The sequence below is a fragment of the Diadema setosum genome, chromosome 14 (assembly GCF_964275005.1).
Source record: "Diadema setosum chromosome 14, eeDiaSeto1, whole genome shotgun sequence".
In the NCBI taxonomy this organism is placed as follows: Eukaryota; Metazoa; Echinodermata; class Echinoidea; order Diadematoida; family Diadematidae; genus Diadema; species Diadema setosum.
In genome coordinates, this window is record NC_092698.1 from 22459673 (window position 1) to 22485366 (window position 25694).

General features: G+C 38.4%; 1 protein-coding gene across 1 annotated transcript in view; it reads right to left on the reverse strand.

Moving 5' to 3' along the window:
* The window catches only part of LOC140238211 (uncharacterized), a 74306-nt gene extending 50612 nt beyond the window's left edge, over positions 1-23694 (reverse strand). Inside the window, exon 1 of the mRNA XM_072318148.1 lies at positions 23464-23694. Coding sequence (XP_072174249.1) covers positions 23464-23694 — 231 coding nt within the window. The remainder of the gene's footprint in view (positions 1-23463) is intronic.
* Positions 23695-25694: the final 2000 nt, after the last annotated feature.

Genomic DNA, 25694 nt, shown 5'->3' on the forward strand with positions numbered 1-25694 from the left:
TACAAAAAATAAAATGGCGCCCCATTATTATGATCGGTGCATGAAGTACTTAACTAGTTCTCTACGTTGCAAACTGTGCGGACGTAAAAATAGCCCAGTACGCGTAGTGAAAAACTCAGACGACGCAAGGCTAAAAATAGATGGACTTGACGTGCGCTTCTGCGCATACTCAGAACATTTTTTTTTTCCTCTGAACGTCGCCGTCGCGAAAATCTAACACTTGTGTTTCTTAACCCCGGACTTTCTCTGACCCAGGACTATCGTTAGTCCCGTACCAATTTTTTCAGCTTTTTACACTCGCCAATTAGTCCCGTACTATCTCTTGTCCGGGGCTAAGGAGAAAACTGACCTTTTTACACTCGTCTTTCTTAGCCCCGGACTTTCCAAACCACATGAATATTCATAATTACGCTGTGTACTGTACACGTACACGCACGCACCGGCAGCACTTGATTACCTCGTTTCTGATTGGTCAGCGAGGGTCGCACTTCGTCTCCGTCGCTTAGCCCAGGATTATTTTTTCGTTCTGTTTACACTCACTTGCTTGGCACCGCAATTGCGGTGCTAACCCCTGCTATTTTGCAGGGCCAGATAGTACCGTACTATCGGTGGGGCTAGCCCACTTTGGCAAAAACGAGTGTAAACAGAAAGTGGGCTAAGGATAGTCCCGTACTATCGGTGGGGCTAAGGCCCCCCCTTAGCCCCACCGATAGTCCGGGGCTAAGCAAAAATTTACAAGTGTAAAAAGCCCTCAAAGGTCCCTACTATCTACTGAGTCAGCGAAGAGCGAAGCACTTGTGCCTTGGGATCAAATGTCTAATCTTCGAAGAAAATGTCAGCAGAGCAATTGTCGGCGGAGCAAATATTAGGGAGCTTTAGATTTTCGCGACGGGGGACGTTCACAGGAAAGAACCTATTCTGAGCATGCGCAAAAGCGCGCGTCAAAACGATCTATTTTTAGCTTGCGTCGCCTGAGTTTTTCACTACGCGTACTGGGCCATTTTCACGTCCGCACAGTTTGCAACGTAGAGAACTACTTCACGCACCGATCATATGGGGGCGCCATTTTATTTTTTATACGTTGCATCCCAGCGTGATCTAAAGCTACTTTTCAGCACGACGCAGGGGAAAGGAGAACGTCCAGCGCAAGCGTCGTCTCATGTCCGCGCGTCAAAATCTGAAGCTCCCTATTGCAAGCGGAGTAAATATCAGCTGAGCTTTTGTCGGCGGAGTATAATGATCGACGGAGCAAATTTTATGTTTTTGGAGCAAAATAATGTTGGCTGACCACTAGTCGGCGGAGCTATGTCGGCAGAGCATAATTATGTCGACGGAGCAATATGTCGCGGATCATTTGTCTCGATTTTCGGTAAAATTGTCGGCGGAGCATATTGGGGTTTTAATCTTCTGATAGGTTACCACTGCCGAAGTGCAGACAGAGAGTGTGAATGTGTTTGTTTGAGTGAGTGAGTGATTTGTCGGTATCTCCTTGAGAGAGAGAGAGAGAAATCGAGAGAGGGAGAAAAAATGTGGGGATGGGAAGAGACAAAGACTCAAAGGTACCCTGTGTTTCTTCATTGTTTAATTCAATAGATTCCTGCTTAAAAGTTGCTTTCACGGCTGACAATAAAGATGAAATTTATCCTTTTTTGCGCCTATTCCATGCGTATATGCGTTTTTATCGCCCAGCTGTGCGTTTTACTATTTCTATTCCGAATGTTGTCGGGACGTCAGCATCATTATGGTAATCACTGGGGTGTGAAAAAAGGTACAAAGAAACCACAGTATCAGTTTCAGTATACTTTATTTAATCATGGTAATTTGCTTCAGCACAGCTGTTCTTCTGCAAATCCGTGAACAAATAATGAAATAAAAATAGCAGAAATACATACAAACTGCATATATAATGATAAAGAAAGGAACAAGTGTCAGGTAACAGCAAAAACAACGAAACATAAAAAACACCTTTTGCTTGTCAATGCGCTTTTTGTCACGTTTGTGTTTTTATTTCGATTATTAAAGAGCTATCCTACCCTATTGTTTAATCTTCGATCAATTGTGACTTAAATACGACTGTTTCAAGACTTACAAGGAAAAGTAGAAATTACGCGGTGCGTAATATATGTCCCCGCCGGAAGTAGCATTTTGTAGCAAAATGTACAATATAAGTAAAAAATCAAGGTCAAAGGTCAAAGAAGTCAAAGGTCAAAATTCTGTGTAGAAGTTTTAAAGCCCTCACCTAGTGCCATCACATAAAGCAAACGGAATCTAAATCGGGTTAGAAATGGAGAAGGAGTACCATTTTGTAGCCAATGTACAATATAAGTCAGAAATCAAGGTCAAAGGTCAAAGAAGTCAAAGGTCAAAATTCTGTGTAAAAGTTTTGAAGCCCTCGCCTAGTGCCATCACATAAAGCAAACGGAATCGAAATCGGGTTAGAAATTGCGAAGGAGTAGCATTTTGTAGCAAAATGTACAATACAGGTCAAAAATCAAGGTCAAAGATCAAAGAAGTCAAAGGTCAAAATTCTGTGTAGAAGTTTTGAAGCCCTCACCTAGAGCCATCACATAAAGTAAACGGAATCGAAATCGGGGTAGAAATGGCGAAGGAGTAGCATTTTGTAGCCAATGTACTATATACGCCAAAAATTAAGGTCAAAGGTCAAAGAAGTCAAAGGTCAAAATTCTGTGTAGAAGTTTTGAAGCCCTCACCTAGTGCCATCACATAAAGCAAACGGAATCGAAATCGGGTTAGAAATGGCGAAGGAGTAGCATTTTGTAGCAAAATGTACAATATAGGTCAAAGGTCAAGGTCAAAGTTCACAACTGAAATTCTGTGTAGAAGTTTCAAAGCTCCCATGTAGTGCTATCATATAAAGCAAACAGAATCAAAATTGGCTCATAAATGACAGAGAAGTAGCAAATTGAACATTTTGATCACACACGGACGCACACACAGACAGATGGACGGACGCACGGACGCACGGACACACACACGTACGGAGCCCCTTTCATAGTCCCCTCCTCGAACTCGTTCGGCGGGGACAATACATTATACTCACATACTGTGAAAGACAGTCGTATACGACAAGACAACAATAAACAATACGATAATCATGAAACTATCAAACAATTGAGCGTTTATGTACAAGGGTACCTGCGTAACCATGGTAACCTCGAGAAAAGTTAACAATTTCTGTGCAGAGGATTTTAGACTGTGTGTATACAACACTACAGCGTTTTCTGTACAAAGCGCACAAAGGGTTAACCTCAATATACGTAGCAACGACTATAACCTGGCAAGTTAATAGACTCCTCAGTGAAATACCATTTTTTTTTATTTAAAGTAGACAGATATGAGATTGAAACAGACTTAAGATCGATATCTCGAGTCAGAACAATGCTCTTCAAGGTGGTCGAGAGTAGTTACTCAAAGTTTTATCAAATGATCATCAAGTATATACCACCAATACACCGTACATGGATTGAACAGACATTGAACAAAAAAATTGAACACAAAGATGAAAAGGAAAAAAAAAATGAGTATACTCTAAAGTACTTTATAATGGCAGACCAGAGAGAGAAATGGAGGCTGTCCTTTTGGGGAAAAAAAAAGAAAATTAACAATAAATTGTTATTGAGTAATTTTCTCTGCAGAAAAGATAAGAAATGTGAGAAAAAAAAAGTAATGAGAAGAGAGAGACAAAGATAAACCAAGCAATATATTGAGATAAATATATAAATAGATATTAAAATATAGATGCTCAAAGATAGATAGAGAAAGAGAGAGGGAGAGAGAGAGAGAGAGAAGGAAAGAGAGAGAGATTTTGACCTAAACCTTTTCATAATGAGAGAGGTTCTCTGCTCTCTGGAAAGACGCCAACATTCGCTCTAAATGGAACTTCCTGTTTGGAAAGGCTGACTGTGACCATTGCGCTCAGTATTTGTTGGCACTTATAATTATTGGCACGTTACCATGGTTATATGGTAAAAAAAGGCGTCAGGGTAATTGCATATAGCTATTTTCTGCCGTGGATCGAATAGAAAAGAATGGCATGGGCTCTATTATAGGCGAGATGAAAATCACAATTTGTATCACCGTGCTATTGTTGTGTTGTTGTTGTTTTTTTTTTTTCAATTTGCTTTTAGATATCGCAACAAATTTGAGCTTCGGTCTTCAGTTTTCGTCTACCGCAGTGGACTTTCTCAAGCCAAAGCCTTCACATCTTCGCTGCCGGCATGGCTGGCGCCACGTTTTCAAAAGTGGGGGGGGGGGGGGGGGGGGGGGGGCGCACTTCCGGGTTTCATGAGCTAACATGCAAAAAAAAAAAAGGGGGGGGGGTCTTCGGCGCATCTTTCTTGCTCCACTTCCGGGTTTCTTCAGCTGACAAGCAAATGTATTCCTATGTAAAGGGTGCAAAAACAGTTGGGGGGGGGGGGGGCGGCGAGCTGATCCCCTGGCCCCTCCCCGCCCCTTCCTGGTCTGATGATGCTGTAACCCATGGGAGTACGGAGGCGGAGACGTGTGACAATGTGTCCCCATTGGCTGAAGTTCAGTGTTTAAGCAAAATTTCATTAGTGTGACCACTTGTTGAGGTCCTTGTCCACATTGTCATAATACGCTTCGTTGAGACATCATCCAAGATCACGTTATTAATGACCTTGCCAGTCTGATAATTACATCGGTATATAAGGGTAAAATTTTCCACAAGGATTTTCATTCTCTGCGTTGGTTTAGCGGCAAAATTTATTAATACCATAGCCGTGATAGCGAGTGAAATCATGATAGGAGCAAAGTATATACCAGGGGCGGATCCATCGCAGGAATACCGTAAAGGGGAGGCGCCTTTAAAGAATTAAAGGGGATGCACGCGCGCCCCCCCTTTTTTTTTACTTCTCTTGTTTTAACAAAGAATAAAGAGGGGCCAGGTGCCCGATGCGCCCCCTCTGGATCCGCCACTGTATACGTTGATAGTATATCATGTTTTGTATTATAACAGTGTATGGTAATAGCATTTTGCTTTGTCGGAAACTACAAGTAAGATTTGAATCGACTTGAATAGAAAACAGGCCAAATATCTGTCTTCAGAAAATTGATCTGTATTTGACATTTTAATTCATATAAACTTCAAACTCTGGAACAAGCTGTATTATCCAGTATACATTGGAGCTTAGGCATCAAAGCCTATGATGTGTTCATTATGTTGCACTAAGAAAAAAAAATGCAACTAATAAATTTCTCCGACCACGAAGGTGAACGATACTGTATGACTTCAGATTTATCTCATAAACTATTCATCCAGTATATTCTAATTAATCTCCAACCGCTTTTATTGCGTAAGCAAGTTGAACTCACTATTTTTGCTGATGGGAGATGCTGTGATAACGATAGTGAAATCAATCGTATATTTATAGTCAAAATAAATTGATTGAACTCACTATATTTGCTGATGGGAAATGCTGTCGATAATGAAAATAAGGTCAATTGTAATAATCAAGGTAGATTGATAGTTATAATCTATACCAGGGAGGTGTGAGAGATCTCACACCTCCCTGTCTATACTATTGCTGCTGCAGTGTGCGCAAGATGGCTGAATTTATTTATTTATTTATTTTTTTTTTTTTTGAAATGAGAAGGCTCCCTCGTGTGGAAAGGGGATACCACGACTCACCGATTTGTGTTCTTCGAGTCTCAACCAGTCACAATCAAAAGTGATCAGAAAGAAATCGCTGTCATTCTTTTTTTTTTTCTTTTTGCTCGACTAATAAAGGCTCCCGTATTGCAAGCTCCTGATTGGTCACTGCGCTAGGAAGTCATGAATATTGATGGTGCTCTAATCTCACTTGGTGGATGCAATATCGGTTGCCAGGGAGAGCGCGCTGGAACAACTAAAACACGATGATACACAGAGACGTCACTCATATATATACGTTTAATGTCCCCATGTCATTTGTCCTGTGTTGTAGAGCCCCCCTTACAAATACAGACAAGGGGCTGGCCTTCTATGAAAACGAAGGCCAATATTTTTCAATCCAATTACACGTAGTAGTTTACGTGGCGAGGAGTCATCAGGTGGGAGCTTATTACAGTTGATTAAGGTCGCAGAAAACACAATAGTTGCAAGTTCGGCATATATAATTTTCTCTTCTGCATCTCCCACTAATTTTCAGAAATATTTTTTTGTTTTTTTTTAAACATGTTCTTGATTCTGCATTCTTAACAAAATTTGGCTAATCGCCAGTTGTTGCTTTTTTTTTCTCAAGTCCTCGGTTGTCTTAAAGCCCCTCTTGCAACACCTCGATTTCGATGGAATAGTTAAGAAATAACGACAACAACAGCAGCGATTACATCGTGCACGGCTCGGTGGATTTTAATACGCAATATTTTGTTTCGTCAAAGAAACCAGAGAGTACGATATAATTCGTGACGATCAATCAAAGTGATCAGATTGGGCTGGCTGATTTAAGATCCCTGTTTGAAATGAGGCAATATTATGATAAAGTTCAGTGTATGACTCTCTGCGTCATCTGGGGGTGTTTCATCAATTTACTCAGCGCTGACAAGTTGTCAGTCTCTGACAATATCAGCAAAATCCTTGGTTTCGTTCGGCTGAGATGCTCTTTTCATTGACTGTTACTATGGTAGTTGTCAGAGACTGACAACTTGTCAGCGCTGACTAACTTGATGAAACACCCCCCTGATGTCCCACTGAAATTGGTAATCCATTAAAATTGTTGATGGGAACCAGCGCCGATTTTGTATTTTGTATCCTTTGTTGGTTTTCGTTGGACAAAACCCAAGGACACTGTATTTTTTATAGTTGTCATGGCAACCCACTAAGATGATTTGTGCAGCAAGTCTCGTAACCGAATTATTAATATTCTGTATGATGAGGGGGAGTAGAAATAGTTTCTTTTTAATCACGGTGTTAACAAGTTTGAATATGCCTTCATTCTATTTACTTGAAGCAGCAGTAAAATTACGGCACAAAAAAAAAAAGACGTTGGCGTTGATTGTCGCTTTAAGTCATCAAGTTATTTACACAGCATTCACGTCTATCGGAGACGCATGAAGCAAAAGACTGGAATTCAGAAGCGAGCTTGCAGGAAAGCGTGTCGGTTTGTCTTTAAAAAGCATTCATTTCCCTCAATGTATTGAACTAAAAGGGCGAAGGAATGCTGGTCTTACGCGTGACTACAGAGGGATACTAGAGCTTTAGGATAAGGGCGTGCTCAAGCACGTACGGCCAGTTGACGCTTTTATTTTCAGCTCGTATAGATAATTCAGGCCGATATACCTCGTGTGAAATTAATTGACGCGTTGCTAGAAATATAGATAAAAACAAGGCCGATGGTAGGTTGCGACGTTCCCTTTACTTCTCGTGGTGTCGGTCATTACGGTAATTAATTTGTTCTCCTGTCGTGGCTTTTACGCCTTTATACTCTCGACCTACCCGTTATCACGCTACCAGTTTTCATCAAGAATAGCCGCGGCCTTCGTGGCTCTCTACTAATGGGCCCCTACCTCACCGGGCTATTGACGGCAAAAACTACGGCGATGCAATCGAAACAATAGAGACTCTCAACTAGGGGGTCCGTATTTGATCAGGCGCGGAAGGTCACTGAACGAGGTAGACAATGTAGTATCGCATCTTATGAAACTTATTTTCGAAGAATCGACAGATAGACATACATGTAGATCAATAGCCTTTGTATCTTTTGAAGGCGTACTGAGACATATACGTACCTATCCACTTATGTTTTTAGACTCTCATCAAAACCTAAACTTAATTGTGGGATAATTACTTAAATCGCCGCAAATATTCAGTTACTTTTGGTCCCTTGCGCGCCCTCATTACTTGTGATGACGTTGGAAATTAATGGTCATTACAGCTTGATTACGTTGTCATATTACAATATGTTTCTTCTTAATCTAGTCTGTATTAATCGCAGTTTCCTCATTAGTGGATTTCCAAGCCTCATGAGGCCTTTGAAACTTTGAGGGGAATGTAAAATCGCCTGTTCATACGCGTGACATTCATTAGTAAATCAGCGTGATGGTCGGTATTGGATTATTTTATTGAATTGGTAAATCTTGATACTCTCTATACTGCACACTGACAGAAAGATCGAGGGGAAAGAAAGACAATTATCTGCATGTCAACGTGTATGTTGTGGGGAAACATGAATAAGATGAAATTGAATCTAATCAAATCTGAATACATGTATATGTATCGGGTATCATCTCGCTCTTTCATGTCTTTGGGGATGGTGGCTGAGGTATATGACCAAGGTTAGATAATCTCTAGATCTAGATCTAGAGATAGAGACCTCGGTTTTTTTTTTCACCTCTGTGGAGTAATACAGGACAACCTGTAGAGTAATATATAATAATTTGTAGAGTCATGCAAAATAATCACGCGATAATATGTAGAATAAGATAGAGTTTTCTGTAGAGTAACACACAGTAATCTCATAAAGAACAGTACTGAAGAGGACGGAAAGAAAAAAATTCTCTAAAAACAGATAGGCTCTCTCCACACCACCTCCGTTAGAGTAATAGAGGCCAAGTTGTAGAGTAATATAGAGTAATCTATAGAGTAAGAAAGAGTAAAATGTTGAATATTAAAGGGTGATATAGAGTGACCTCTAGAGTTATTTATACGTTGAGTAATTAATGTTAATCCGTATAAAAAAAGGAAATATGAAGAGGAATAAAATATGTAGAGCAAAACACTTTGCCCAATGCATTGGCCAAGTGATATAAAGTAATAATGTTGAGCAATAAAGGGTAAGATGCTGAGTAATATAAAGTTATATGTAGAATAAAAAAAAGTATATGACCACAATAGGCTCAAATAAAAGAGAGTTTTACGACACCTTCTGAAATAATGACATTGTATGATAATACTTAAAAAAGAAAATAAAAGCATGTGATGACACCAAGGACATTTTATTCGGCACGAAACAATCGAAACAATAGAGACTCTCAACTAGGGGGTCCGTATTTGATCAGGCGCGGAAGGTCACTGAACGAGGTAGACAATGTAGTATCGCATCTTATGAAACTTATTTTCGGAGAATCGACAGATAGACATATATGTAGATCAATAGCCTTTGTATGTTTTGAAGGCGTACTGAGACATATACGTACCTATCCACTTATGTTTTTAGACTCTCATCAAAACCTAAACTTAATTGTGGGATAATTACTTAAATCGCCGCAAATATTCAGTTACTTTCGGTCCCTTGCGCGCCCTCATTACTTGTGATGACGTTGGAAATTAATGGTCATTACAGCTTGATTACGTTGTCATATTACAATATGTTTCTTCTTAATCTAGTCTGTATTAATCGCAGTTTCCTCATTAGTGGATTTCCAAGCCTCATGAGGCCTTTGAAACTTTGAGGGGAATGTAAAATCGCCTGTTCATACGCGTGACATTCATTAGTAAATCAGCGTGATGGTCGGTATTGGATTATTTTATTGAATTGGTAAATCTTGATACTCTCTATACTGCACACTGACAGAAAGGTCGAGGGGAAAGAAAGACAATCATCTGCATGTCAACGTGTATGTTGTGGGGAAACATGAATAAGATGAAATTGAATCTAATCAAATCTGAATACATGTATATGTATCGGGTATCATCTCGCTCTTTCATGTCTTTGGGGATGGTGGCTGAGGTATATGACCAAGGTTAGATAATCTCTAGATCTAGATCTAGAGATAGAGACCTCGGGTTTTTTTTTTCACCTCTGAGGAGTAATACAGGACAACCTGTAGAGTAATATATAATAATTTGTAGAGTCATGCAAAATAATAATTTCTGTAGAGTAACACACAGTAATCTCCTAAAGAACAGTACTGAAGAGGACGGAAAGAAAAAAATTCTCTAAAAACAGATAGGCTCTCTCCACACCACCTCCGTTAGAGTAATAGAGGCCAAGTTGTAGAGTAATATAGAGTAATCTATAGAGTAAGAAAGAGTAAAATGTTGAATATTAAAGGGTGATATAGAGTGACCTCTAGAGTTATTTATACGTTGAGTAATTAATGTTAATCCGTATAAAAAAAGGAAATATGAAGAGGAATAAAATATGTAGAGCAAAACACTTTGCCCAATGCATTGGCCAAGTGATATAAAGTAATAATATTGAGCAATAAAGGGTAAGATGCTGAGTAATATAAAGTTATATGTAGAATAAAAAAAAGTATATGACAAGGCTCAAATAGGCTCAAATAAAAGAGAGTTTTACGACACCTTCTGAAATAATGACATTGTATGATAATACTTAAAAAAGAAAATAAAAGCATGTGATGACACCAAGGACATTTTATTCGGCACGTAAGAAAGGCCCGGTAGATCGGGACTGCCCGCTTGTCCTTGGAATCAAGCAAGGCATATGCACACAAACAAACAACCTGAAAAGATTATCAGACCCAGTAATGGAGTGTATGTCACTTCATGAAAGGAGACAAGTCCTTTGTTTGTTTGTTTGTTTGTATGATTGTTTTTATTTTGCCATATTCCACGTTTCAACAAATAAACCATAAACACACACACACACAAACTGCACGGGTGAATGGTAGAATACGGCAATTAAGACAACTGAAGTTGTTGAACATGTGAAATATGAGGATTCCACATAGAAGTATTTCTTGTTTAAGAGAGTGTAGATTCCACAATGCTTATGTGAGATGATTTCTTACTTGAAATTTACAATTGTGAAAGGAATGTTTTATAGGGAAATACAGACGTTGAAGAATATAAAAATGAAAAGAAAAGAAAAGAATGTCCGCAACACTAAACTTTTAGAGTGCACCGTGATCACCATGCACGAACTGACTCGCGACCACTTTCTTTTTTTTTCAGTCTACCATTTGGCACTTCAGATAAACACTCATGCCAAGGAATTTTTGTTCAACACTTGTAGAGAGTTAGTTACCTTTTCATATTAGCTAACACGTAGCATACCCTGGAGCAACCCAACGCGAGGGATAAGGTATGGACCAGAAGACTTTGAAACCGCCTTGAACGAATGAACGGAGGATTTGCATATATTTGACTCACGACAGATGGGTTCCAAGGCACCAGTCACAAATCTTCAGCAAAAACGAAGGTGATATCGTCATATCGAGACTCGCAAATAATAACACTTTGAAATGCATTGAATCCTTTTTCCTCCTTTCTTTTTGTTCTGTTTATTCTTATCTTTTTACTTTGTTCACTTAACTTTCTTTTTAAATTTTTTCCCCTCTTCCTATTTTTTTTTCTGCACTCTCTGTATTATAGTTGTAAGCTTTTCACCCCCTTCCCCATACACCTCTCCGAGGTTCCTTGCATAGTACAAGTAAGTCTTTTGAGTATGTAGGCCTACCTCCATTTTTTCACAAAAAATATTATGTACTAAGTGTGTGTCTGTATGTCTTTTTATGCCTCCGCCACGAAGTGGTGCCGGAGGCATTATGTTTTCGGGTTGTCCGTCCGTCCGTCCGTACGTCCGTACGTCCGTCCGCTTTCGTTTACGCGATAACTTGAGTAATATATACAGGAATTTTACCAAACTTGGTCCAAGTATGAAGTATGATGGGGCAATTAGTTGATTAGATTTTGGGTGAAATCGGCTAAAGGTCAAAGGTCAAAGGTCAAGGTCAAATCATGAAATTGTATCCGTTTACGCGATAACTCAAGACTGGATGGAGCAAATTTCACCAAACTTTGTTGGAGGATGATGTATGATGGGACAAAGGTCAAAGATCAAGGTCACATCCTAAAATTTATCTGTTTACGTGATAACCCAAAACTGGATGAAGCAGCTTTCACCAAACTTGGTCCAAGGATGATGTATGATGGGACAATTAGTTGAGTAGATTTTAGTGACATTGGCAAGAGGTCAAAGGTCAAAAGGTCGAGGTCAAATTCTACAAATGTTGCAATTTCCCCCATATCTATGCAATGCCCAAAGGTATTTTCTTGAAACTTGGTGTGGACATGTACTACTGCAAAAGATCCTCCAGAGAGAGTTTCATGTCGTTAGGTCAAAGGTCAAAAGGTCAAAGATTAGGTGAAAATGTTGCAATATCACTTTTCTCGCAAATGGTTCAATGTATTTTCATGGAACTTGGTACATACGCATGTACTGTCTGGCAGGGATTCTCTAGGGAATTTAGGGTTCATGGGTCAATAGTCGGGGGTCAAAGGTCAAGGTCAACTCCTCAAAATTTTACTATTTCCCTCATATACTATTATATCTGCAATGCTTGCATTATTAGTTTCAAAACTTAGTACATGCATTACCTAATGGAGATTCTCCAGGAAATTTCCAGCCTGAAGGTCAAAGGTCAAAGGTTAAGGGTCAAAGGCCAGGTTTCAATGCCCCCCCCCCAAAAAAAAAATATATATATATATTTTGTACCGTTATCACACTCTTTCTTCATACCTTTGAAATTACTCAATGCATAAACTTCCCCAAAATTCCCCAAATATGTCTACCTGCACTCTTAGAAAATTATGGCAAATCCAGTTCAAGACATTTCTGACAAACCTGTCATTTCAATATTTTGCCAGTTATGTGAAAATATCATGGATCACATATTGTGAAGACATTGTACTATACGCCTATTGGGAGAATCATGCATTATGGCGGAGGCATCAGTCGCCATAGCGACATTTCTAGTTTTTTATTCATCATGGACGTGAACATACTGTCATTGTTGCATCCAGTGTACAGCGTGTCCCACAAAAAAAAAAATGCTAATGGTACTCTAAATGAGTATGATTTGAAAATTACCAAATCATACTGCATATAATTTTATAATTCTAGCATTCATTTTATACTGCTGGCTTAAACTTTATGCGATACGATTCATTGAACACAGAGATATGAGCCTTCATTCAGCACTCATCAGAAAACCTCTCAATCCAAGTTTCGTTATTACGTTGAATAAAGTACGTAGTCCAATTACGTGTGGAACGTTGTTTCTCCTGCAACTTTTTCGGGGTTCTTGAATGAGGCTTTGCCTCACGTGGTGCATGTCAATGTGTTCTTGTGTTCGAACTGATCCGTACTCTTCTCCCGGTCTGCCCTTGTTAAGGTTTTTGCTTGTACCCGTTTCCCTGTATTTGAGCACATTTCTGAATATTGTCGCCTTGCATGGTGCTCTTTGCTTGAATTCTGCCTTGAATTCATCTTGTACCTGTTCAGATTTTGATCAGATTTCGCCATGCTTCGCTGAACGCATCAGGGAGGGGTGAATGAATAGGTCATCCCCAAGTCCTGAACAAAAAAAAAAAAAACAAAAACAAAAACAAAATCCTTGCAGATTTGGCTGAACGTGAATAGTTGTCCCACTTGAATAGATAACAAATTTTGTTAGCTGAACCTGACTATCGACTATACACATACTACTTGATACTAAACTCGGATGGAGCGGTTTCCTGATGTGTAACGAAAAAATGCTCATATCTTTGTGATTATTAGACCATATCTCATAAAATTTCATCCATTTGTAGAAAATGAATTGTAGTTTACGGTTGCAAAGATATAAACAATATCGTGCTGTCATTTTAAAATCATACTCATCTAGAGTGCCATTAGCATTTTTTGTGGGACACGCTGTATTACTCAAATTCATCTCCAATTTTAATCATTACATTGCGTATCCGGGCAATTATCCCCAGAGGACAATTACCCCCCCCCCCCCCCCCGGCTAAACACTAGCTAAGGTTAGAGTAAAGATTAGGGTTAGGGTTAGGTTTAGGGTTAGGAGTTTGGGTTAGGGTTAGGATTAGGTTCAGGATTAGTATCAGGATTAGGGCCAGGGGAAGGGTCCGGGGTAATTGCCCACGGGGTACTGTAGTAATTGCCCTAGACCCATTACATTGTATATTATGTTAAAAAGATAAAAATAATGATTGAACTGAAATGTTTAAATCATGATAATGACACAAAAATTCATAGAATCTGTTGCACAAAGTAAAATTTGGACATCTGGATGGATTAAAGCTGCCTTGCGGTGGACCAAAATGTATTCCTAATGGGTAAAGACTTGAGTCTATTAAAAACTTTAAAGGAGGGGCGCCTCCTACCCATTGAAAGCACATGATAACATGTGACCCTGCATCACAAAACCAACAAAAAATCCCGAGACACGGATTTTTATTTAAGAGCAGATTCTGAAAGAGCAGATCGCAAACTTTAAAATGATGTATAACTCGATTCAAGTGGACTCTCCTATCTTATCCAAATATTGGAAAGAAAGCACACACTCTGGAAAGTGTGAACAGAGGCTCTGGAGTACAGGATCTATTCAAATAAGTGCTTAATCTTTATAAAGCCGTGCTATAGCTGTGTGATGAAAGCGAAAAAACAAAGGATGTAAACCACCGGAGCAACAACAATGAAGGGATCACCAGATTAAGCTGAAATGGAGCATGTTCTATTAACACATTTTGTTCTAGTTGGCATGATAAATGCCAACTTTCAAAGCAGTAGCATTATCCTTTCAAAAGTTATTAGACTTGAAAGTGAAGAGTGTGTAAAGGATTTCAAGAAATGGAAAGGGACCTCTAAGACACAACTGATCATTTTACTTTCCCCCACCCCACACTTTCTCTTTCATGTTATGATCCCAAACTAAAGAATAATATTGTAGAAGGGTAGCTTTTTCAGAAAATATGAAAAAATTGATATTGACTTGGTTGACCCATTTCACGTTTTTTTAGTCCAAACGTAAAATCAAGGGATGTGACTTTTTGTTGGTTTTGTAATGCACGGTCACATAAAGACGACAATACTCGCGTTTCCAGCGACTTATATTTCCGAACATTTTTATTCTTTTTTTTAACCTTTGATATGCTTTTAAATCATTACTTTGGAAACTTTTCCCTGGCACTCATACATGAGCCTACAAGCTAATCTCACAGAGGGAGTATCCAGGCATTAATGGTTGTGGTGGTAATAATGATAGCCATTTTCCATCTGCAGCTTAGGTGAAATCATCAAAACTCGCAGTTTCTGATCCCCGCAAGCCTGTGGTATCACTTTTTGTTTTGGTCGTAAACAAAGTTATGGAAAATTATGTAAAGCTCAAAATACATACGCATAAACATAAGTTTTAATCGGAGTGAACCATGATTACTGGCGTTTTTAGGAATTTGCCCATAAAGCGTTTCACCTACATTCCAGGTTTTTTTTTTTATTGGTTTTTTAAATGTATAAAATTGTATGGATGCTAGCGTCGACATCAAATTATTCTCGGTATCGCCGATACCTAGGTGCCGTGCGCAGAGCAGCGTTTAAGATGCATTATGGGATAGCTCAAGGGACAAACTTGCCCCGGTATTGGCTGCATTGTGCACTTAGGCTACGTTCAGTCTTTATCCAGGGGTATTTTTTGTTGAAGATTTCTTAGCTTTCCATCATTTATTGTGGCCAGCACATTGAAGCCTTGCAGTAATGAACCATAACTCTCGTGACCTCAAATCAGTAAAGTTTTGAAATTTCAGCTCTTTGTTAGTTGAATTCTAAGCGAAGAAAAAAAAGCAAAAACAGAAAAGCGGACGAAAATTACATTGAATTGCATGGGAACTAAGACACGCGCAAGACAACCGGAAGCGACAATGGCATCCCGAAGGAATCCCACAGTTTATCTGTGACAGAGCTTTTTAGAGTGCTCAGAAGTTTTCTGTGCATTGGCGATACCAAAAATTACAACTCTGGGGTTTCTCAAATAAGTCGTTACATGATAATATACCATGTGTCTCCCCCAAGATGATCCCTTAGAATTTTATGAGGTTAATCTAAAGGTACAGTGTATCTATTTCAGTTTCCTATTTTCCACTGATTGTATCTGCACATTATTTTACGAAAAAGTCGTACCTGACCTTTACATGTATCATTATTATTATCATTATTATTATTATCATTATTATTATTATTATTATTATTATTATTATTATTATTATTATTACTATTATTATTATTGTTTTTGTTGTTGTAGTTATCATCATCATCATCTTCATCATTATTATTTTATACATATTGCTTAAAATGGACGCGAATTGGAGAAACGTCACTGCAGGAGAAGAATATTCCTGGGATTATGAATGAGGATTTTTTGTTCACTGACAAAAGTAGTAGAACATCCGTGCAAGATCGGACTTTTATATTCTAAAGTCAATCGAGCAACAACAGCAAAAAATGGATATAGGGCATACTATGGTATGCGTGCGTTTGTGACGGTAATCGATAAAAACGATTTGAATAAAGATGGAGGGGGGAGAAGGAAAACATGTTCATGCACTGGCTGCAGAAAAATCACGGTTCAACACTGTAGCGATAATTGGTATGGAGATCAAGGGTATAGCCTGTCACTATATTATCACGACTTTCTGGTGCATTTCTCTTGTATATGATAAACTCATACTTCCCTGTCTTTATTAGTCTGAGACCTGAGCTAGTTGTATTGAAATTCGTGGCACAGAAGTTATCAACTTAAATCATGTACGGTAAACAATGGGCCAAGTATGAATTCACCTGTTCGTTATAGGCCCAATATTATCAGAATCTCACTCCATAAGGGGGGAATTCTATGAAATCAATGAGATAGACAAGGCTTTTATATATGGCAGCACTTTCGGGTCCGGCTGCACAAATCTGGCTGTTTGTTAAACCTGTTCAAATATTGACCCATCTATGTAGTAATATCTGCAATGTCATAACGCCAACGGGCAGGCAATTTTCACAAAAAACCTCTTATACAAGAGCTGAACATGAAAAAATGGCGACCATCTTAGGAAATCACCCAAGTAGTTCTCTCACCGTTGTGTACCTGTACATACGCACCTACGTGCACCCCCCCCCCAAAAAAAAAAACAAACACACGGTTACAGCTCGTTATTCCGAAGGTTCGTTATTCCGAAGGCTCTTCAGTCCGAAGATTGCTTATTCCGAAGGTTCGTTTTTCCGAATTTCATTTTCGGATGAACAAATCTTCGGAATAACGAACCTTCGGAATAACGCCACAATAATGTTCGGATTAACGAACCCTTTTTCATTTTCGGATTAACGAACCTCTAGGTATAGGGAATTTGCGTGTTTCGGATTAACGAACCTTCGGAATAACGAACCTTCGGAATATCGAACCTTAGGAATAACGAACAGCACCCAAAAAACACCCTAATTTGACAGCACTGCACAATAACAATATCTTCTTACCTTTTGTACCCTTTATATTGTTATATCTTTAGAGATCTTTGTTATGATAATTATCTATACACATGTATAATCTTTCTTTGATTTTGAGATGACCACAATTAATTTGACTTCGTTTTAATGTGAAACGTTTTGAATATAGATTTGATGGCTCTTGACCTTGATCACACTTTCCTCATTTGTTTAAAAGTTATGATTCACATGACCTTTACCAACGTGAAAGAGCCAGAGAGTAGATACTTGGCCGATGAGAATGGCAAAGTATTTTAAATCAGCATTTTTTAAAAGTCCTTTTTTAAGCCGGTGTGTGATCACATCTTTTATGATAGATTGTACTGTACATATTTATAATAATTATTATGTTTTATATCAATAAAAGAAAAAAAAAATTGTGTAGCATAATAATACACAACCTCACTCAATTATAGCTTTCTTTTATTGTTTCGTTTGATATCAACAGAGCAGTAGATATACATTACATATACACATTATATAATATCAAAAATTATGCATGCATGTATATATATATATATATATATATATATATATATATATATATACTGTATATATTATGATTTGATATCATATCGTACATAATGCATGTGATGCACGCGTTATAATATTTCTGACTGAATGCATGGGGAAGCTACCGTATTGGATGCTCAAAGAGCAGTCGAACGTTGAAGAATAAATGTTCACCTCCTTCTAATAAGCTTGATCCAGAACAATTATAGGTAAATGATACAAGAGATTATCTCCCCATATCGGGAATTTCATCCATTTGACTTCATTACGCATGACGTTATGACCCGAAGAATCATGATTTTGAAATTGTTAAGCCAATGAAATGTAAAGAGGATGAACATAATCTATATAAAGAGGATGAATATTAAATCTCTCAAAGGGATTATCAGGCATGAGATTTGTCGGGAAAAATGCTCTGCAGGCGGGAATTATCACCCAAGAGGCAGGAACAAGAGATGGAAATAGCAAGTATTACTTTTGCTAGTTTGTCCCTTTTTGCCATCTCACCCCACCCCCTTCTCTTCTAATGCAAAGATATAAGGTACAGTTGACTATCAAAAGCAAAATGCAGTGGGCGGTAATTTGATTACACAGATCCTTCAATGCTGCAGTCAATTTTAGCCGTAAAGTCAATAATGATATCGACAGCTGTGTCAAATATTTTGACAAAGGTTCTGACGTTCGAACATGAAAAGAACAAAAGTCTCGTACTGAGGCCGGAACAACAAAATTCGATTCGATTTTTCCTTGTTGTCAAATGTCGATTTACATTCAAAAGAATATGTCTACCATCTTCACAGCGCAGTAGTTTTGTTCTAGGTGTTTTAAAATTAGAGAGGTCTTCTAAATGAAGAAAAAAAAATGGTGTTACCGTTCAATGGTGTTTTATGGAATTTGTTGTAAAGTAAAAGGGGAAAACTGCTTTCATCACTGAAGAGTTTGCCTTCTTGCATTCATTTCCTCTGTCTGATGAAGTTAGAAGGGATTAATGTGAATGTGAAAGAAATAATTTACAGCAAAAAAAAAAATAAAAAAATCCCACAAATGACTACGAGCAAGACAAAGTACAAAATACACAATCCAGCTTTTAAGGGGGGGGGGGGGGTTAGATTACTTCGGTTGAAGATGCATTGCCATCGACAGATATCAACCAGTTACTCATAAGACGAGACCGGACACATTGCCCTGCTTTATGGGTTACAAAGTCTGGAACAGCGTGAAGAAATTGCGCCTGAATGTCTAAATTGTCTCATCTATATATCAGCTACCAGTCAACGAAGAAAAGCACATCAAAAACACCCTCTTGGGTACAATGGCAGGGGCATTAAGTAAGTTGGTTTGTGAGTGTGTTTGTTTGTTTATTGTGCTTGTGTGTGTTCATGTGTGTGTGTTTCGTTCTACAAACCATTTTTTTTTGACCCGCACTATTAATTTTGTCCTGCATGAGGAATGCTAGATACAACAGTATAAATAGCTTGAGCAAACAGTCGGTCTTACAAACGTCGTTTTATTGTCTCTTTTTCGTCATTCATTCTGTTCTGATTCAGTTTGCTAAAGCGCAAAAGCATGACTTGCACCTAAAGACAGGGGGACGTATAATGGCTCAGAGGGTACAAAGAGGATGCTTCTCTGGCTAGCATTTCTCATTATACGGAAATGAATGTAATATCGTTTGAAAACGATAGTATCGCAGCTTGATAATCAGAAGTATGATAGAATAATAGAGAAATGTTAGAATTTATTGCAATGTGTATACCATATACCTATACGCCTTGAAACTCGAAACATTATAGTGAAGTATCGTTGATCGTATAGTTGGACAGCCTACGTGAAATACTAGACGATGACAAATGGCTCTCGATTTTATTTCTTTCTCCCCCTTCCGTTATTGGTAATGCTTTCAGAGGGGAAATATTTCTTCGCATGGCAGTCCTCACCCTTGCTTCCTGTATTCTTTTTTTTTTTTAATCGACGCCGATTGAACAAGAATATTACGTATTCTCTCGTCATTGAGAGCTTCTCACTGCTGCTCAACACGCATCAAAGGAAATCTTGTCAGTACTTCGCCAGCGTAAGAAAAGCCGTTTTCCCGCAAAACATTATCTCCCCCTCCACTCTCTCTCTTGAAATTACTCAAATTATTAGGTTGCAAACTGGGGAATAACATAGCTATGATCAAGTCGCTTTGGTGAGAGAATTTTGGTATGAATGAATAAGTCTTCACTGCAAGGATATACTAAAAATAGCAATACTATTACCGTCCTTGAAATGTGCTATGACGTGTCCTTTCCCGTGATTTACGAGATTGAGTGTGTCTCAACTCAAGCATTTAGTGGCTATCTTTTGATCAATCACATCAAACCTCCTCTCCGAAATCCAATTTGTACTCCTGAACTTTCTCATCTGCCACTTTGCCTCACTTTCCCATGGTTACACCTTCCAATTTGATTTTGCTTACGTCTATTTTTCATTCTTACGGGAAGTCCAGACGATTTTCATAATTTCACAACATGTGGTACATAAATCGATGGCTCCATCAAGTCCATGTATGGTTTTGTGGAATTCATTGTGGTCCTTGGAGCAGATAAACCTATACTCTGAAAAACTCAAAACAAATGACACTGAACAATCTTGATGACATGAGGCTCACATATTTTAGATATGTACAGCAATGCAATTCCATTACTATACCGCTTTTGTGATTTATTCCAATTCCATATGCATGCGTTCTTCGGCACAACCACGAAGCTTGCTGCTCTCTGGCTCTACCTCTGTCAACAACTGATGAATGCCAAATGAATTCCTGCGTAAGAAATTTGATGTCATGAGACGGAGCAGGTGGAATAAACATGTTCCGTTACTAGGCTGCAGGAAAAGAAATATCCATCAAGTTTATCATATTCATTAAATGGTACATTACTACGTACATTACGTTTTATTTTGTCACGTATACATCTGTCATTGATCTACGACGTCTCTACCCAGTTCCCATCATACCTAGTAAATAACTACAGGCTCCTCTTGCTCAATTTTGAGCTATAAAATTCGTATATAAAGTTGCTGCACGAACTATCTGGATCGTTTTAAACGCCGTTAAACCGTGCAGCAAAGAATACTTTTTTTCCCAAAAGTGGGGGCTGCCAAATGAATATCAAGACTTTCATATTTATTGTGCTGTCAGAAGTAGCTCTGCATTAATTCCTGGCCCACGGGCACCGATCCCTCATAGTGGACATTGGGCAAGGTAATCTTGTCAGAGGATAATACACACCGGGCAAGATTCGAACCCATACTAGTAACCTCATGCCCAGGATTTTAGAACCTTTCCAACTAAACCAGAGGGTCACAGTTACACCAATACTCGCCAGCAGTGAAACGAGGTTTATTTTTTCACTACCTTTGGTTTGGTTTTTTGATTTGTTTGATTTGTTTTTTTACTCCAGCAACCATTGAGATGAGAAATACGGAACAAAAAAAAAAAGAAAAAAAGAATAAAGAATATCTCTGAACTATAGTTGCACTCTTTTGCAGATACCGAGCTCGTTTGCCGATCAGTGTGCATTATAGGTCGGAAATATTTCTTAGTGAAGGAGGCACAAAGTATGAAGAGGCATTTTTTTTTTTTTTTTGCATATTATGTGCTGTAATTTCCAACAGATGTATTGACCTCGTCGTTGTTGTTTGCTAGGTGCCTTGAAAGCATCTTTGGACATTCAAAACAGCAACAAGCAAACAGAAATTTTCGAGAAAAATTTTTTTTTTTTAGAGTTATCTGTTTGATAATTTGTAATTAGGCAGAGTCGAATATTAACTATGGCTTTGAAATCAATTCATTAGTGGTCAATGGAAACGAGGCTCCGCAAATGACGGCAGCTATATATAATTTGAGGTTGCAGATGTCATGGACACGGAATGGTGAATCTAATTATAAGAGATTAGCCCAGATATATTATAAACATGTGAAGAGTTTACTGGCACGAACCGTCAGTGTGATCTTTTTTTTTCATTGTTGGTTGTTAAATTTGGATATGATTCTTTCTCTGCTTCCTGCTTTCTCACGCATCCTATAAGGTCACCACTCATGGCTTGATGAAGAAATTAAAAGACAGAGAGAGACTTTCGTATCAAATATAGACAATTTTTCATAATTTCAGGAACCCCATTCCAGTGGTCATTGCATCGTACGTGCGAGGTAAGGCAAACCTTAGAATCGATCCATACACTCGGGTCAAGAGCAGAATTACGCCAAGTACGTCCACGCTAATCAAATAAAGGGCTCAGCAAAGCCACATGTTTATCCTCTCATGGGCTCATACTGACGCCGGGGTGTTTGGTAAATGTCCACACACAGCGGCTGTTAATGCCTGAATCTGTCTCAGACTGGTCATTGAATAAAGAATTCTTTTTACGATCACATATATCCACTGACACGATTTGATACCACGACGACAGTATATTCCATATCAGGGCGTAAGCAATAACAGAGACATCTACGGAAGATGTGGAACTAGTGTGTGAATGGTGCTAGACATACATACACACGCACACACACACACACACACACACACGCACAAGCATAGACATAAAGGCACACATTTTCAAAACAAGCAAAAAGGCAAACACGGCCACGCACGCGTGCACGCACACACACACATACACACACACACCCACACGCTCTCTTTCTCTCTGAGACGGTGATGATGAAAGTGATAAACAAGAATCGTATGACACTAATAAATATATTAACAGTTTGACTTTTCCGAAACTGACACAAGCGATGTACATGCACACAGTGTTGTACGCACACAGATAGCAATTATACACCCACATTATGAATTCCAACAAAAAAGGGATTATCCATGTATTGATGTCCGAAATCCCTCCGTCACTATAGTATGCACTTGTAGAATCAAAGTAACGAGGGAAATGAAAGCTGCAAATCTGTTTTGGAGTCGGTCTCGACATTCCCGCATCATTGTCACCCAAAAATATTTTGCCAACGTGCAATTGACTTGTTTTTTCTCGTTTAAGTGTAAAATTTACTGGGGCTAGTATGACATTTACAAACTGCATGCCTTGGATTAATCTGTAGAAAGTTTGCAAAGAGAAGACGGAAATATCATTTCAAATTTGAGATGAAATATTGGTGCATATTTCTATTTTTCTTTGTGTGAATGTGTACAATAAAAATCCTGCAAAAAAACGAATATATATTTGATATACGTGTATATTGTATATAGAGAGGGGGTGCAGAGAACGCTTGTAAGCCTTCCATTGGTTCAGCTTATGTCTCTATCATACGGGCATATAAAAGTGAAGGCTTACAAAAAAAAAATGGGTACAAAAGAAAGTGAGAAAATGGCACTTCCAGATTCATTATTTCATTTACCTTTTGAACTTTTGGTGGCAGCAATTGGCGGCATATAGAATAAACTGAAATTAACATTTACATTCTAAATGAAAAACAAACTACACTGTGAGAACTTGTATGCGTTAAAATACATACATTTCATGACGAATTACTTTCTTCATTCTGCAGTTATAGGCGATTAAGCCGATTTGTCGATGCAGTCTGTAGTTCTAAATTTGAAGCTAGCAACAATGGTTTCTTTTTTCCCCATTTTTTCAATACTCTGATTGTTAAGAGGTATGGCATAAGTGTGATTCTTGTCTTATCCTGTGCGGTATAAATTCATCACCAAAAAGTTAATAGGAATACCTTGTCGTGGTAGATGACCCTTCTGATCACGTTAAAGAGATAGGATAGCATGATGGCGAAGAGCCCAAAGCAGATGATGGTAATCAGAGTCGTCCGGAATGATAACGATGATTCCGTCCAGGCGGTTGTCAAGTTGGACGAAGAGGCATTGACCATGTCCAAGCAGGCGTCAACTGGTGAGGAACCACACCATGCCACCAACGCCCCGACAGTCAAACAAAGCCGCACCATGGCCAAGATGCCAGCGTATTCAAACCTCGACACGGACTGTCTTCTTCCTACAAAATGCTTACGAACTGATAAGTTAAATAATAAACTAAACTAGACCGTTCCAATCTGCGCCGATACTAAATTTTCTGACAACGGTGCCTTGAACTAAAGTTGGTGCTCCCTCAAAATCTTTCTCACCGACGTAGACTGAAGACTTCAACAACAGAATGCGCTCGAGATCACTGTCAACAGATCACGTCCATCGCACACTCCGGTGCCATTCAGCACATGAGATCATTTCACATGGCACCATGCATTCCAAGAGCCGGTTCGAAATGCAATCACTGTTCGAGACACCAGTGAGCTAACGGAATTGAACAATTTTCTCCCTCTGCTCACATGGGCGTTTATATCGGTGTCCACTTACAGAGCCAGCCTTGAGATTGTTTTTCTTTTTTATGTAAAGAAAAAGGCATACAGTTTTCCTTAATAAGACGATGGAACATACCCTGCATGGCCATTCCTACACTCACGTCTCCTACGTCACGAAATTTTGTATTCACTCGTGTATTTTTTGTTTGCTTAATTTATGAGACCGTTAATAAGCCCCATATGGAACTTGGTCATTATATTTGGTGGCGTGTAAATGTTTCTTTGTAATCTTATCAATAATGCTGCGCGTGTGAAATTACACAACAATAAGAGAATGCTCACCAATAGCTAAATCGATGTTCATTAGAATAGCAGGAATCTCGTTGTCGTAAATGATGCATTGTACTTTGAAAAATACATGTATTAGAAAAAAAAAAAGGTTATTCAACAGTGACAAACATTAACATATTGGCTGCTCGTCAAAACTTTACATGTAATTCCGAAGTAATCCTGCTTGAAAGAATACACAATGTGAAACATTGTGTAATTACACTGTTAAATTCGAGCGTTTTAACATTGTGAACACATTGTGAATCATCAGTTCACTGTGTGATACAGAACATTGCTATTTTTATGAACACTCTGTGAAAAACTATACTCCACAGTGCGAAATCATCTTCACACTCTTCACACAGTCGGCTATGTGAACACATTGTGAACACACTTTGAGTCACTGTGTTCTTTCCAGCAGGAAAAATCTTTGAAATCTCTTTGGTTTCCTGTGACTATAATTTATCAACGAGATGTATCATGCAAGTCATGATTTATGGGGTCAGTAAAGCTTTTTCACAAATTTTTTTATTGAAAAAATACCTGATCTGATGACAGACGCGGTTTCTTCTCTATCTCCTGGAATCTCCTCGAAATGTCAGACGAATATTATTCGATCCCTTCTCACGCGAGAACAAGACATTTCTACCAAGAATTTCCTCCAACGAAAAAACAAAAACAAAAAAAAAAAACAACAACAACAACAACAACACAACAAAGCTATCATTGCATAATCCCGCGCTAAGATTTCTGTCTGGCAATGCATGCTCTTCTTGTTTTTGTTTTTTGTTTGTTTGTTTGTTTGTTTGTTTGTTTTTGCCGAATGGACTACAGGCTCCTTTAGCAAAAGTTTCACATCAGCCCCAGTCCTACAACTTGTAGATATTTTTTTTTTTTTACAGCATTCTTCGTTGTCAGGCACATCACCGTTTTTATCGAGTTGAAAGCTCCTTTACAGGGTACATATTTATTGCATTCTATTCATAGGTATGTGTAATAATGAAAGTTATGACCCACTTGATAGCTTGTTTGATCTTTTTAGGGGGGGGGGGGGAGAGGCATATTATGGACTCATAACAAGTTGGTCTATCAGGGGATTCTTTCTCAGTGCGTTAAATTTTCATTTATTATCTTTGACTGCTATATCCACAAGGCTTTCTGGTTGTTAGGAACATATGTATATATATATATACATATATATATATATTTGTATGTGTAATCATTTTGTTATCATTATTATCATTATATATATATATATATATATATATATATATATATAAGTACATATATTATAATTGGCAGCAAAACTTGCACATAGA